The 17115-nt window shown below is 41.9% G+C and overlaps 1 protein-coding gene across 1 annotated transcript in view; it reads right to left on the reverse strand.

Annotated features, from left to right (window-relative positions):
• The window catches only part of KIF5C (kinesin family member 5C), an 870858-nt gene that overhangs the window by 59029 nt on the left and 794714 nt on the right, over positions 1-17115 (reverse strand). The window contains exon 25 of the mRNA XM_069616501.1: positions 14201-14317. Within this exon, the coding sequence (XP_069472602.1) occupies positions 14208-14317 (110 nt within the window). The 3' untranslated portion in view covers positions 14201-14207. The remainder of the gene's footprint in view (positions 1-14200; positions 14318-17115) is intronic.

Raw genomic sequence — 17115 nt, forward strand, 5'->3', positions numbered from 1 at the left:
AAAATTGAACGGCGCATCTTGAAGACTCCAGTATCCCCAGACTTGTTCCAGAGCAAGACTTTGAGGACCTGGTACAAGATACGGGTATACATCTGGGATGCTCACAGGCGTCTAGAAATGTGTCCCAGAGAAAACCTTTGAGATTTAGGCCCTTTATGTGTAGCCAATTATTAAAATAATTTCCCTTTAGCATGGACAGGAGTACAATTAGTAGTGTGCTTTGAAATTTGCCACACACTTCATGAGCCAAGATCTGTGGGGGATCACAGTCCTTGTAAGAATTTGGGGCACTTTGAAACACAATTTCTTGATGTATAAGCGCCTTACAAATGCAAATAAAAAAAATACAAATTGGGTGCGTCTCCTTGTGACGTCTACAATCCAGCGACCTCCAAATTGAAAGGAAACAATGTAAAAAAAGGAAATTCAGAGAAATGGCATTCTCACGCCTAATTGCCAATCTATGGAACACTATGCCAAAGGAAATCAGGACATCAAAAGACCATCTCATCTTCAGAAAACGACTGAAACTTGGCTGTTCAACACCCGGTGACCAACACAAAGTGGACACTCCAACCAGCAGAACAGGTACTAAATACCCTCACACTTCCAACTCCTCTCCGGCATACCCAGCACTTACCTCACACGACCCTCAGGATCAGCCTAGTCTCCACAGAAACACACAAACAGTCCCAGAGACTGGACCATTTCCTTATGGATACAACAAACCAGCAATACTACCAGCACAACTACACATGAAACACACAAACACATAACCAATATAACAAACATTTACATACAACAAACAACCCAGACACTGGCCCCTACCCTTATGGATACAAGCCAGTGCACATAATCAAATCAGCAAGCTAACACGCACAGATGCCAGTTTTTCCTGGTTCTTGATCTATCCTATCACTCTTCCCTTACTTACCCACCCTCCCTCTTTCTTGCAGAGACAAGTGAGCGCAAGGAGACCATGCCAATGATAACAATGTGTGGTATAAGACAAGCTAACATAACATCTAAATAGAATCAGGCAGACTCTTGCAAGCAGGCAATGCCCCAGCAGAGAAGGCACCAGCCAAGACGTACAGGTGATTGGACTCATTGAAGTTGGCCTCCCATCACCCTTTGAATCAAACCCGAAGAGCAGGAACCATTACTAAAGGGGACGATAACCAAACATTTAAATAACATCGGACCAATAGTTCTGAAACCAAAAATATCCCTCTCCCCATATCATTTCCACTCCGCCTTTATTCAAATCTCATCCTCATCTCTACAACTTAAACCTCCATGCAACCAAGCATTGCACATGGCAGCAACTGCCTACAAACACACTAACAAAGCAGCACAATTGCTTACTTCTCCAGCACCATCACTCCCCAACCACGTGCAAGTAGATAACCAGGTTCCCTCAGTGCTGGTTCCAACTGATCTACCTTAGGTTCTCCAGTCTGAATGAAAAACACACTCATGGTTCCTCGTGGTTCTCTTTGCTAAAAGCCACCACTAATCACACTATCATTCCAGACTCGGTTAATTCCAGTTAGCAAACCAACGCCAAGAAATGTGCCTCTGCGTTTCCCCTCCATCCATAGCTCAAAAACAGAATTCTTATGGTTGGGTGCAGATACAATCCTCAAACCTATTCAACTACTCTTGCAACCTTTCATTCCTGCAAAGAATCCTCGTAAAGCTCCTCTGCCAAATCCCTAGTATTTCTTATTGATTCTTAAGTGTCGTGGGTTGCCCAATTCAATAAGAAAGTTCAAGTAATTTACTATCATTTGTCCCCGTTACACAGAATTAAGGATTTTCTTCATCAAATTATTTTCGTTGCTCAATCTCTGGTTTCATCTCATATTGATGGAGGAAAAATGATCTTGATTCGGGTGCACAAGACTACCTCAAGTCTCCTAAAATTAGCCTTTGATGTTGCAGCAAAAACTGATTGTTTGTGCCAGAAAATTCGATACGGGTACATCAATTTTGAAATATTTACACTGTGCCCCTCGCCTACAGTCACGTATGCTTTTTAAATTGGGCTGCTTGAACTTTGAGGCACTCCCTTCATGCTACTCTTCTCATCTCGCAGATAAACGTCATGTCTTAGGAAGAAATGAGAACTCCAGAAACGGAGATAAGCTTGCATTAATTATCTCCAAATTGGAGAAAGCTCAAACTGAAAAGCAGGGTTTCTCGAACGCTGCTCTGGCTTTTTTTTATAGCAATTTCCCCCTATTCCGAGTCAAACAGTAAAATCTTTGTTACAATTTAGGAAATTACTGAAAATCCATTCTTTACCTATAAATTGAGTCTGTACCAGACCAGCTGTTGCTATTTGTTTTGTTTGACTTTTTATTGTCGTGTTTATTGCATTATATATTTGTTCCTATATTTTTTGTTCTTGATTTTTGTATTAATTACTGTTGTAAAGAGCTCCTCTATATATCAGCTTATTTATAAGGTTTTCGTTCTATAAATGACATAAATAAAATATCCCATTGAAACCCCCAACCCATTCTTCTCTTGCACGGCCAAGCAGGTGGAGACATGCAGGACCACATGACATTGCATTCTGTAAAATTACACTAGGTTTTAGCTTAATCAACAGTCTTACTAATGGTCAAATATACCATCATTTCTTTTTTACAAGAGTTATTTTTGCAGTTCATCGTTTTAGTAAGGCAGTATGAACAAGGGACTTATTTTGCTCTTGGTATCAAACCTTAGGTTGAGGACATACGAATTCTCGATTACATGGATCCAATAGATGCATGGATTGGGAGAATTCACTTTTTTAAGGCCCCAATTGCTGCAAAATGGAATGTTTGGGAAAAATGGGTTATGATAGGAGAATATAAATATATACTCATTTGTTTTGCTATCACCCAAGATCAAAGAAGAAATGTTTTTTCCAAAGTGGAAAATTCTGTAGGAGACTAGGCAATTTATACTAGGTTGAAGAGCCAGAGTAAACAAGCAGGCAGAAGGGGTCCTTTCCTGAAACCCCATCCAACCACATCAAACAATAGCTGCATCCAAAGACTCTGGGGGTCATTCTCAAAAGGAGTGATGCACAAAATGAAAGCAAAAGTGTGCTTTTACACTCCATCTAATTGTCCTGCTTTACCAAGGCGTAGGAGGGCAGCAAAGCAGAGTTTGCATCTCAGCTTTACTTTGCTCTCCCGTTTTGGGAGAGCACTCGGTTTGCACCTGCGTAAGATTTTAATGGAACCCTAAATCCAAAGGATTCCTACAGAATGCGCCTTGGTTGAGCAGCCGCTAAAGGCTAGGCAGATTTAATAGGAATACATGTTAAACCACACCTGTAAAGTGTAATTTGCATGCAGCCTTCACAAAATGGCGACTACAAGTGAAGAGTAAAGGCGATTTTACCTTAATCTAGTCTTCACAATTACAGTCTGCTTAGTGAGTGTTGAAAATTGCATGTATGGGACCATCAACACAGACGTGCAAGCCGTGGAGGTCCCTTGCCTGCCATGTGCATATCTTTTTAAATGACCCCTCAGTCTCTTCTACATGGACCATCATAGCATTGGGGTGGTGGAGAATACATGGTGTGCAGTGGGTTAGTCATAGTATGTAAGACCAGTGCTTAATTTGGCCGGGGGTTTCCCGGCCTCCAAGCCCCAGAACTTTTTTTATAGACGGGGCTGAGCACTGGCACTTTTGAATTGCTGCAGTCGGGCAGTGGGGCTCTAACACTGAAGCACTGGGCTCAAGGGCCTTTGCAAGAACTATTTGATCCCCCAAGGTGGATGTGTGTAGTATAGTCCTCGTCTGCTGTTTGTGAAACCCACAGTTAAAAAAAGAAGGCCTGCTGCTACCATGGTGTTTAGACCCATGTATCAATCAGATGGGTGGGGATTGTTGAAGCCTAGTTCTTTTCATGTGCCCCCCTACAACGTGAACCAACATTCTACATCATGTTCAGCAACAAGTGCCTCAGTCCCATCTTGCATCAGAGGCCTTTAGTATGTATGAGGCCATTTTGCAGCGTGGAGTCATGGCTGGCTGACCCCAGTGACCGCGGCCTGATATGCTGCTGGATATGGACACTGCCAAGGAAACATGACTGCTTTCTATGATTCTGTGAGATATTTATTTTATTAACCTTTTCCTCTCTTCGCTCCTCCCATTCCGTCTTCCTCTCGCACTGGTCCTCATCTTAAAAGACCAGTGCTAGTGTGACACAACACCTCCCCCCCCCCACATATCTCCTTACAGCCATCTCATCTCTTCAATCAGTCTATTCGGTCTCTTGATTATCCTCTGCAGTCTTTCATTGTCTACCCTCTCGACCTTTCCTACTCTTGTTCCTTGTACTTGCTCTTCGTGTTTCTTAGCACTCCCTCATACATCCACGGGTGATTGTGGGTCTTGTTCTGGTTTACCATCTCTTGTACTGTTCACCATCACAGCATCATTCTCCCAACTGAGATGTTTGAAGAACAAGGCTTTCCTGGTCACCTCCTTCCTTTCATTCTGAGGGGTCACCATTGTCCCTTTTACCTCCATCACTCGTAATGGTGTTGCCTCATATCTTGAATCATATTTCCTCAGCATCCTCTGTCACACTAACCTCTCATCTCCCTCATTAAATACTTTGTCTCGCACCTTGTTTCCAGCCTGCCCACTCTTTTGCCTGTTCTTTTCCTCTGGCATCTCTTTCGCCAATTCCCTTCTCATCGGTCCTTCATTCTAACACCACCTGAGACAATCATGTCTTTGTTTGGTAGGTCACCAAGTGTTCAGCATGTTCTATTCTGTAGCTCCATATGGTGTGTTCCTGTAATCTCTTAGCATTCTACATGAAGCTTGCTGAATGGACATTCCCTCAATGTTTGCTTTCTGTATGGTCTTTTTAATAGACACCATGAACCTTTCAGCCATCCCATTGGCCTTTGGCCACAAAGGTGTGATCTTCTGGTGCACACATCCCAGATGGTCTGCAAATTTGTGAAATTCATGTCCATTGAAAGAAGGGCCATTGTCCATCGTTACTGTGTGGGGAATGCCCCAATCACTAAACACTTAGTCGATAACCCCTGCCACATGTGCAAATGCTGTCATGTGGGTCTTCTTGATGATTGTGTTTTGTACTCTTGTTCAGAGGAGAATTGCCTAGCATTTCGGTGCTGGACTGCCCCAGGGCAGGACAAAGACTGATATGTTTGGGATATTTCTTCTCTGTGAAAGATAGTGAGATAGTGAGCTAAAAACTCTGGGTAAGTCTCTCGTAATCAGGACTAATGTCTGGCAGTGGGACTCCAGGACCCCACTTATTAATGCACAATCATCCTGACAAATCAATACCATTGAAGCAAGTGTTGTGTGAACAGCTACATAAATATTTAACATTGTCAAACAAGTGATTGCGTAAACTGATGCATAAATATCCTGACAAAAATCTTTTTGTTGAGACCAATGAAGTAAGGAAATGTTCTAAGTTGCTGATCAGAAGTTGTTGCCGGAACTTTGTGTCATCCAGTTGGAACTTTGTATTATCAGAGTTGGAATCAAAAGAGAACTGAAGTGGATCTTGGTTACGATGCAGGATTTCATAAACCTTTTTGGAACTGTTGAGCAAAATCCTGCTGGAATCTGTGGAAGGCGAAATTCACCCAGATTAGAAGGATAAACAGTTGTTATGATGTGAACTTAACAGTTATATTTGTTGCTGTTGAACTGACATATATTGCCTTGTTACGTTGTGTATGTTTAAGTATGAAGGACAGAATCCTTTTGTAGAGAGTTTCCTTTAGTTTATTTTAGGCAGGGAAATCCTCCTCAGGGTAGGGATGGTGAGGCGTTTATCCAACCTTTTGAGTTAATATAATGGCGTCTTTTGTAAAACCTTCACAAAGTGGTCAGCCTCACATTTCTGACTCCTCACAGCACACTGATTCATCAATGTGCAACCACACCACAGTACCTTTCAGTCTCCCTAGAGCACAGCTCAGGGAATGCTTGATGGATATGCTCTTTTGACATGGTCATGTATTTCATACGTGATATTACCTCAGTATTGCCTGTTTGGCCAGCGCTGCATCGCACTACTTCGTCACTTCGGTAATGGCCATCTATTAATCCCAGCTCTTTTGCCGTCCTGTAGCTGAGCAGGCACTGGTGGGGCTTCTGAGCACATGGATGATAGAAGTCATGGACCGTCCCATGTGCGCTGAATTTGTCCTTTTGACTGCAACGGTGCGCTGGCACCCCATTGAAATATCAGAGCTGTTGACCTCGATAGACTGTTCCATCTGGAGAAATTCTTGCTCTCCCATGAGGTTTACAGTAGCGCCTATGCCAATGAGGAAACAGTGGGTGGCATCCCCCATGTCGATCATAACCTTTGGAGCTTCCTCAGCCTCCTTGGCGGCATGCATTACATTGATGTATTTGTCATTAAATTCTGGGTACAAATCTGTTGGCACGTCCTTATATTCTGAATATGGTTCCTGTTGGTATTCAAGTTGCTCGGCAAAGCCCATGTACTGGAGAGTCTGTTCATTTTATTGGTCTTCAGTATAATCTGGATATTTTTCCATTGCCCTAATCATCCACCGTGGCATTTGTGGGTATGTCTGCGGGGGCCTCCATGAGACATTTTGCAGTGTCCTGATTGGGGGTCTCCACATAGCCATTGCGGAAGGTCTAATGGTTGGAAATGGCTTGCCCTCTCTGCACACAGTGTGGAAATGTCCTTCCCTGCCACATTCGGAGCATCTCTGGCTGATCGCTGGGTAGGTTCTGGCATGCAGGGACATGAAACCACACTGAAAAAATATTTTGGGTCCTGGTCATTTGTCTCGCTGCTGGTATGGGTCCCTGGTAGGTTTTCTCAGTATGTTGGGACCTCTGGAGTGAAGTCTGTCCTGGTCTCTGGATGACGCGATACCTGTCACCGTCTCTTCCTTCTCCATTTTCTTCCTAGGCGTTTCCATTACTGTTGCTTGTATGTCAACACCTTCATGTACCCTCGCTAATTCCATCACTTCGTCTACCTGCAAGGGTTTCTTCAACAGCCGCTTCCAGAACATGGAGAATGTGCATCCTTCTATTACTCGGAGATGCAAGGCCTCTTCGTCAGAAAAATGTGCGAACTAGCAGTGAACCAGTTTCTGTCGGAGTCTGGTGATAAATGTATTGACTGTTTTGTGTGGCATCTGAGAACACTGATTAAAGACGCATAATCTATTGGGCTGTATAACCAATGTTTTGTTGAGTGCTTCGATGAGAGCATCATTGGACACCCTTTCTGCATCAAGAATCATTTTTATGATACCTTTTACTTCCTGCCACGCTAATTTCGTGGAAATGTCAGTGATGGCGGGTGCTTGGTCTTCGCCCACAGCCTGTACAAAGTCATTGAAATCCTCCAACCACTCTAACCATCAGGGCCCTTTATCATGGGGCTGTTGAAAAGGTGAAGGTTTCCTAAGGAATGCAGCCCTCTTACCTTGGCCCGGATACGCCTGCGGGTCTGCTCCCTGTCCATCCATCTGAATGGGTAGGTGTGTGGTGTATTTGGAACTCCTTGCGGTGTATGTGGAAGTTCTTGTGTCAGTGAAGGCCTTGCTTGGGATGTGGCAGGCCTACAGTGCTTCCACACAGTATGTGCACAATGCTTTGGTACTGCGGTACGTTGAGGCAGTGGTTTTGCTCAGTACTTAATATGAAAGTTCACCAGATTGTGGTGTATTCCATGTCTTAACACCGCTCTGTTTGTTTATTCCTATATATTATTTTTCTGGGTTTAGTGTACTGCAGCGATCCGGACCATGCAGGCTAATGGAAGCCGGCAGAGGTTTTCAGGTGGAGGTGCCGGGTACCGAACTCAATGCAGATGGAGCTTCGTGCAATATGCTGGAAGGAGTTAGGCTGTTGCCGCGAGATTGAGGATAGGGCCCAGGATCGCTTCGGTACCCATGGAGCAGTTCAGGATGTCACTCGGAGTGGTGGAGTAGCTGCAGAGCACAGCAATGGATGGACAGAGGTGAAAGGATGAAGGAAAAAAGGAGTGCAGCAATGGATTGAAGGCGGCGTGGCCCATATAACTCGTCGCAAGTTGTTATGTATGTGACTCGGACGCCACCAAGGAAACACAGAAACGTGTCTGCTTTCTACAAGATCTTTATTTTACTAACCCTTTCCTCTCTTCATTCCTTCCCATCCTGCTTCCCCACACACTGGTCCTCACTAGAAAGAGCCAATACTAGTGTGACACACAACACTGCTATTACTGGACCCAGTGATTCCGAGTACAGCAGCGAGACAGCTGTGTAGTAATGTTAGCGGGTGACATGGTCTCTCTCAAGTACGTGTATCACAGTTATCATATTTTTGGGAAACTGAGGTACAACATGTTAATCTTTTAAAAGCCTTTCTAATTTAGGGAGAATTCTTTGGTAGTGTCATTTATGATTTTCAAAGTATAATTGTTGTGTAAATGGGCATTTACTATCGCTGGGTGCTGTAGACATCCTTCTTGTGAGGAACTGCCGCTTCTCATTGCATCTTTATTTAGTGTCAAGTTAGCACCATTATTTCCACCAACATGCAATTCATTGGCTTCATTTCAAGTCTCTGTGTGTATAAATTAAAAACTATTTCATTACACAGAATATTGCACTGAACGCTGTTTCAGGTTCATTTTTAGGAAGAAAGGCCTTCAAGATGACTGATGCACATGAAAACCCTGAAGGAAATTGTGTTTACAGGATGTAGCAATTGTCATGACATTCTTTGATCACTTTATAGTCTTACGTATTATGAGCCTAATAACTGCAATAAAAGAAATACAGTTCCTTTCTCACTGCTGTCTGGCGATGGGCACATGTCACCTCACCTCACAGGCTGGGCTATACTAGAGCATGTGGTCAGCATGGTCAGTTGTTCTTAGTTTGCTCTGAAAAATCATTATTGATGCCTTAACTAGGCAGGCATAGCATAACGATACACTAGCTCTGGGAGATATTTGCATATTGAAGCAAAACGCACAGGGGTTTTAGCAAACTGGCCTTTGCTCAAATTGGCTTTTGATTAAAAAAGTTCATAAAATAAATGTAGTTACAAAGTGAATCAATGACCTTATTAAACGTAAAAATAACAGTTGTTTCCGATAACCTGTTATTTTTTGTGTGGCAATAATTAGATCACCCTTCTCCCATAAAGTGAAGTACAGGATACATTGCAATGGTGAATAGCACATGGATGATTCTAATTGTATGTATGTTTACAAATGGACACCATTTTAGTCTCAATTCTTTTGCCAATTCTCGGACAATCTTATCAAGAGACATCTCTGTAGGAGGCAACCCAAAGATTGCATTTCTGTTAATTTACTTTTCTCAGCAACTTTATTGCCCAACTCAGTTGCTGATGTATTGCAATATCTCATGTGTTCAGAACTGCCTGTAAATCCTATGACATTTTATTAACTTTCATGTGAAAAACATGTCACAGAATGTACCTTTTCAACACATTATTAGTGTCGTGTGCGAGAACTCTTCTTACCCGACACCACAAAATGTACAGGAGAGAGAGACCCGACTCCTGTGTCATTTGCTCATATTTGAAAGTGGATCTTAGCAGTCCCATGTAATGAAAACCAGAAGTTGGCTCCCATGTTGAAGTGCTTCCCGCGATGCTGTGCTATGTGAGGAACAGCAGATGCATACTGGTCATATTTGCTTTATGTAAAGGTAACGTTCAATGCTGAAGGCCGTAGTTGATCGTTTTGTGTGAGGTGAGCCACTTACTGTAGCTTTGCAGAAGACCATTCTGGCCTGTTTTAGCGAGGGAAAGCTTGTATTACTGTGACCATCACGCTGCTTGCTCTGTATGTGATGTGGACATTGTACACCGCTTTGAGCCACTGTGACCTGTTCGAGACAAGTCTTCATTGTCACAGCTCATGCTATCCTATTCGATGGAGGTTTGCACTGCTGTGGCCAATACTGCACCTGTTCCCTATGAGCAATTCTGTGTGTTGAAAGCTTGCACTGCTACTGCTGTGCCTCATCTTTGTGAAATCAAAGCTTGTAGTGATGCTGCCCTGGCATGCCTGTCCTGTAAGTGTGAGGAAAACCTGCCCCACTCTTGTCTAAGTTGGCATGTTCTGTGTGAGCAAGGTATTAATTAGCTAGCCGTGGCAAGTGATCTATTGCGTATAACGCAAGACAATGCTATAGCTGTACTACGTGTGAAATTAAGGTTGTGTTTCCGCTTTGCCTGTTCCTTGTGAGGGAAGCCTGTGCTACTGACCTATTTCAGCCTGTTTCTATTTACAAAGAAATATTCCTCTGCTGCTGTCAATGCTGTACCTGTTCTCTGTGAGAAAGGCTGTGTTGCTGGTACTCCTGTGTTTTTAGTTTTGGCTATAAAGTGACACTTTAGCGCCACCTATAAACTGAAACGAATGCAGTGGAGTACAGCCAGGGAGAGATGGCATATGAGGGACAATACTTGTAGGTGCCGTTTGGTTATTTGCCCACCCATTGACAACCGATGGTCATGCTAATCCCCCTATGGCCATTCCTGCCCACTTCCTGCCTTTCCCTACCCAAAACACCCCCCCCCCCCCCCGGATCCCTTTGAGCTACCTTTATCAGGCCTTAAAATAATACTTTGCACTCGAAGTGCCTACCAGGGCTTTTGAAAAGCAGTCGTCTGAGAGCGAATAGTTTAACTGATGCTGTAAAGGCACTACTGGTGTAATAAAGCCGGCTTAAACGGGTAGGTCTGCCTTCAGCCCCTTGGATAATAAGCAGTATGGATGTTGTTAGGGTTGGCTCTTATACTTGCATGTGTGTTGAGCCAGGATTGATGTCACCATCAGGATTTAGGCTGTGAGTGTGGAGTGTGAGATTAGAAAATTTAGAGTTGAATGGGTTCCAATCCAGGCAGTTAGATTATGTGAGCATGGGAGGTGGGAGCCAGTGGGCTCCAGCTCCTGTCCCTTTTCCTCTTTATCTCCTAATGACTATGATGACATCTGATCCTTGTAACAGAAGAACCCTAATAAAGTAACCACTATGCGTACCTTGCCTGTGTATCCCGAGTGTCCCTTGGAGTGAACCCTATGACCAAGAGCCGGTCATAACAGATGTCATTTACTGAAATCCTATTAAAAACAAGCCTCAGCAAGGCCAACAGTTTCGGTTTGTGTAAAGGTATTAGGTAGGCATTTGCCAGGCACTGCTATCATATGCCCAGGTACGTGCCCCATTTTCAAGCTGCTACCATTAATGGTCAGTTATTACCATTATGGCAATGCCTGACAAATACCTTTCCCATATCTCCACAAAGGCCAACACGTTTGGCATTGCCAATGCGTATTCTATATTTACATCAGAACTGCATTTTTTAACTGCCATGGGTTTTCCCCCCCAGTGCCAAGGTCTTTTTTGGTGATTTCGGTATTTCACCAATCAAAGCCTTCTAACATTTTCTCCTTCATTAACCCCTTAAGTGCCAAGGACGAGCTATCCCGTCCTTGGCACTGGGGAGGTAATCCCAAGGACGAGATACCTCGTCCTTGACACTTAAGGGGTTAAAACCTACAAATCCGTAGCCAATTGTTTTGAAATGGGTGCTGTAAAATGTAACCTGTGGCCAGTATCTCTTCACCAGACATACGATAAAAACGCGCGTCATGTAAAAAAAACAAGATTATAAGCCAAAATTGAAAAACCTTCAAAATCTCACGTTTACATAAGTACATGGCACAGATGAGCCTCCTAGGAGAAATGGTGAGCTCTGGCACTTATTATTTTACAAATTAAGCACTGTGTAAAACCCAGTAGATAACATGAGATCAGGTTACAGTTGCAGATACAGCATCTACTAGTGCAATTACAAAAAACAGTATTTTCCGTTCCTAAGAATATGGACTGGTACAGGAGGGGGTTACAGTCGCCTACAAAAGAAACCCGGCGGGCCAGTTTTTTCCCCCAACATGTTAAGAAGATGTCCGATTTTTCTCACAGGGCGTATAAGAATTTCAAGGGCAATCAAAGAACGGTGGTTCTTTCTCATGTGTCGAACCAAGACAGAAGTGCCCACATACTGCATAGAAAGACCAATCAGTTCAGACTTGCCCATCTTAAAAATCTTGTGTATTTCACAATATGGATAGAACAAAGTAAAGGCTGTGACCACACCACTGGTAAGCTTTTATATCACCAGCGCAAATCTTACAGTATACGATTATGATGTAAAAATATGATTAAGTCTATTATCTACCTGTGAGCTAATTCTAATAAAGATGTGCGCCAGATGGAGCATAATGCCAAAAACAGAGTAAAGGATGCCTTCAGAAGATTCAAGGAGATAAGAGCTAGGACCTTCACACTTGCTCTGGCCACAGGCCGGAAGTATCTTGCCACAAAAGAGTCCCAGGGGTTTGAAAACTTCTTGAACATCCTTAAATCAGCATTTGCTCAGGCTCTATACAAGAGGCTATGCCTGGGATTGTTGCCACTACGAGATATAATGAAAATGTGGATGGGGTCAGATAACAGTGTGTCTGTGGGGTGGAAACAATGGTGCACTTTTTATTATTCTGTGACACACTGAAAGACCTCTGAGTAACGTATCTGATACCCCTGTTTAGACTACATGGCGTCCGAACTGTTAGCAAAGCTATCCACCTATGCAAGCAGTCCACGGACCTGATCATGGCTCACTAGGTTGTTAATTATATTCACAGAGCGTGGCTAAGGAGGAACAAGGCCCTGGTGGGTACATCGTGAAGGTCTTAAAAAGAATAAAGCCATGCAAGATACATGCATCTTAAGATGTAATGTTTGGTGACAACTGGTTGGGTTCCCTGTTAGTGTGAAATGATTCACTGCAACTTAATTCTGTTTTTGGAGGGGTGCGTTATGCCATATGTGATTGGATGCATGGTATTTAAAGTTGGTGTTTTATATCCCAAGTGAACTTGTCCAATGCTTATGTGTGTAGGGTTTTTAGAAATGTGAAATCGGGCAATAACTAGAAGTACAAATACAGCTACATGTTCTTGGGTGTGCTCCGTCTGCACCGGTGGCAGATATCTGTAATAATAGGTAAAATGGGGGTTAACGGTGCACACTAGTAGAGGAAGGAGGCGCCAAAATCAAGAGATGCAATTCTGAAAGCGGGACTTGGTCAGGATGTTATTTGGTAGAACGATTTTTATTTTCTTGTGTTAAGGTTTTGTGCTACTACCATGTACTAAGAAGTTATCACAATCCTGTAGCGACTTGTGTAACATTGTCATTCCAGTTGGGCATGACAGATATGTCAGTCTATAGAGTAGCACCCACGATAAAAAACACAAAATCATCAATGTTCAAATGTCTCCAAAATGTCACAAACCAACAAAGATGAACAAGGAAGAATCTGAACTATTTTGCCGTCATTTTTTCCTCGCCAGATATCCTGCTAGTTAAATATCCTGTAAGTTGAGACTTTAGGTGTCGATAACATCTGAATAGCACTCCAAATACACGTGACAGTTGTATGTATGAGGTGCAAATGGGCATTTTTAATAACATTCCCAGAGAAATTAGCAAAGTTTGTGAGGGATTAGAAATTTGCCAGGCACTGCTATCATATGCCCACGTAATAACACTTGCCTGCTGTTATCTTATGACCATGTAGTAATACTATGGCAGTGCCTGGTAAATGCCTAACCCATTCCAGCACAAAACTAGAACTATTAGTTGTTTTAAACATTCTTACCTTTCTATATCAACTATACGTCCATTTATTTTTTCGAAATTGACTGTAAACCTGCAGGACATCTACGACAATGCCAACCTTTTAGCGTCGATGATCCAGCACAGTTTAGTGTTCATGAAAAGCAGAGATTCTTGAGAACATTTGAAGTTACTTCACTCTAAAGTTCCATGAGGTTTTGTATGAACGCAAGAGACAGTTGTTGTTCATGTAGGCCTGTGGTGTACCTTGTGCTACAGTCTTATTTATGTAAATAGGTAATTTGCTGAAATATTTCAAGTCTGTTCTCACCAAACTTCCCCTCACTGACCACACAGAGAAAAGCAAACCGTAATTCAGCACCAATTGCCTCAGTTCCTCCCCTCATGAATTCATTTTCGTAGCAGATAAGGCACCTCATTTATCAGAATCTCTTCCAGAGTAGACTGCGGACACTTACCCCTGGTTTATTTCAGGTTCTGGTAGTAGGTGGAGTGTGATGAGCCGCCGCCGCCTCGCAGGGAATTGATGGCTGTCGGAGACGATGCTGGGTAATGGCCTGGGCGGATAGGTTTAGCTGCAAAGGGGAAAACAGACACAAACAAGAAGGATCAAGCCACAACTCCTACACAAATAACATACACCATGAAATTCACACTTAGACCTGGACAATCATGGTCGTTGCAAAACATTTTAGAAATGTTGTTTGACTATGACAATTGAAAGTAATATGTTGTATTAGAATAAATAATTGGACTGCATGAGGTATTGTCAGGAATAGTTGAAAAAAGGGATCTGCTGGAAGCAACAGTTTACATATAGTAGTATTGGAAGAAAAAGTTATAAATAGGAGGTATATGAAGCAATAGGTGACTACATGCTGCATCAGAAGCAAAATATGCACTGTACAAAAAGATGCTTACTGTTCTATGTGTGAAAGTCCATCCCAGTATATCATTAAGGGATAATTGAGCGCTCCCAATATACAAAATGCTACAAAGTGGTGAAGCTCATACAAATGTACCATATTTGTATCATGTTAAGGCTGTATTGGGCTTAGGGCGCATACTGTCGGAAAAGATACACCAATTAACACATTAGAGATGACCTGATCAACTGCTCCTTTCTGCAATTCTCTAGCCATTGTCCCATAGAAACAAAGCAAACATTTTTGCTAATTGGAGCAAAGGACACTAATCGCAACACTGTTGTGATAATTGGAGAGAATGTATATTTGTTTACCTCTCTGATCTACTGGTTTAAATGATTAGCCTACCGGCTGCTGTTAAATAAAACAGAAGTATTATGTAGTCTGTTTTGATGTTTGGTGACATCACCCGGGAGAGGCAGCAATAGCATATGCTTATTATAGAGAGAGAGAGATAGATTTCAAAGCCTATTTAGTTTAGAAAGGCATTAGTTAAGAACAAAACAATCCTGTTATGTCACCTTAACTAAGTTCCACTGAACCGGCCCCGTAAGAAAAATGCCTCATGGTTACTCTTAAATTGTGGCACATAAAACAGAGCTATCTACAGGTAGGAAGTAGATATATTAATTGGTCTTCTAATTAGGGATAAGATAAGTTATAAAAAACAGACTTTATTGATCTATGTAATATTTTATATCATCTCTGTTTTTCACCTTTTCTGTGAATTTCCATTTGTTTTTTGTACTTGCAATATGGTTTATCTGGTTCATGAATTATTGATTTGTTCAATGTTATTGATTTATTGATTAATACTAAAACATTGTGTCGTAATGAAATTTAGGAACACAAGCTGCTTTTCAGAAATGTGATCAATTATTCTGGCCCTGAAGAAGCTTGCACTGTACCCTTATACATTGTGAAACAAAGTATAATTTGAAAGAGACAGAAAATGTGAAAAATTGCATTCTATAAATTTGTTTTTTTTCTTTTCATTGATAATTGAGAATATATGAATCAAATGATTGCTGTTGTAATTTATTGTCTGTGATTACTCAAATGAATGACAAATGTTTTGCAATAACCAAATTAGCACATTAGAAGCAGTGTTCAATAACAGGGTGTATATATCAGTAGGTTTGGGGTTTTAGATCACAGACAAAAGGTCTCCAGCAAGATATACCCATTTACATCCCCAGTCAGCTATAACACGCAATAATAACACACATTAGATCTATGAACTAACACATGACAAAGATATACATAGTAAACATAGACCTAACAGCGCGTGACGTCACCAGGATACCGACGTCACACGTTGTGAGGCCATTACGTGGACAACGTCACAGCAGACTGTGATAAGATACAAACAGGTAAGCAAGGAGCGGTAATGGCAGCCGCTATCCTGCCGCTCGCACACGCCTGCTACAAGCAGTTGTGAATAATGATACAGTATGTGGAAAATATGGAGGACCATGGTATAGATACTAAGGATGCAACACCACAGAAACTGACAATAGTTACCTGTGTTACCTTCCCCTAATAGGCGAACAGCGCGCAAAGTTTTAGCTACATGCCGACATAAGAAGAAACACAGGTGACTAATAGTGTTTTCTATGAATCCCTTAAAAATGTAATTAGAGAACCAACGGGTCCCTTTTTACATCTGATTATTTTCCACAGTAGTTTTTTTTTAAATTATTATTTTTTTTTTTTAGGAGTATACAAAAAGGTACCATTTTTGTCTTTTCTCTATTATGCTGATTAGTGATGAAACATAGGGGTTTAAGCCCTCAAGATGGGCACATCTGCCCGAAAGGCATTGGCTGCATTGACCCTTCTTGATTTCCGCATACAAATGTCTGCTTCTTCACAATAAATTGTGTTTTACACAAAATAGTTATTTGGAAACTGGATGATATAGATGGAAGAACTCAATTACTAATGGAATTTGATAAAAACAAAAGTACTCATTACAGAACATCAGAGCTAACATTTAGCGACTCGTGAGCACACGGCTGCCCAAGGGCAACCTGGGGTTTTCATCAATAACCAATTTTCAACAATAATCAATGTTTCAATATTGCAATCTATCTTTTTTCAGATGGAAATGTTTTTGTAGCATGGTTATGCATAATTCTATAGGTTAATAATAATACAATCTATTAACTAGAAGAGCTAATACTGAACACAGGATTATCCCTTTGATACCCGATAAAATTAACAGTTTAAGGTGAACAAAGATGAGCCCTATATTTGGACCAAGGAGGATGAGGAAACTGTCAAAGAGTAAAGAGGTTTCTCTTAGACAGTTTTGAGCACGTATGAATGAGCAAGTGCATGGTGTATGTGTGCGCAAGTGAATGTGGCGTGAATGTCGCATGGATGTGTATTGTGGTAGGTCAGAAGGAGACAGACCAGTTTTTGTAATTCCTGATGAGGTTTTA

This window comes from Ambystoma mexicanum, chromosome 9 (assembly GCF_040938575.1).
Source record: "Ambystoma mexicanum isolate Mex_15411 chromosome 9, UKY_AmexF1_1, whole genome shotgun sequence".
In the NCBI taxonomy this organism is placed as follows: domain Eukaryota; kingdom Metazoa; phylum Chordata; class Amphibia; order Caudata; family Ambystomatidae; genus Ambystoma; species Ambystoma mexicanum.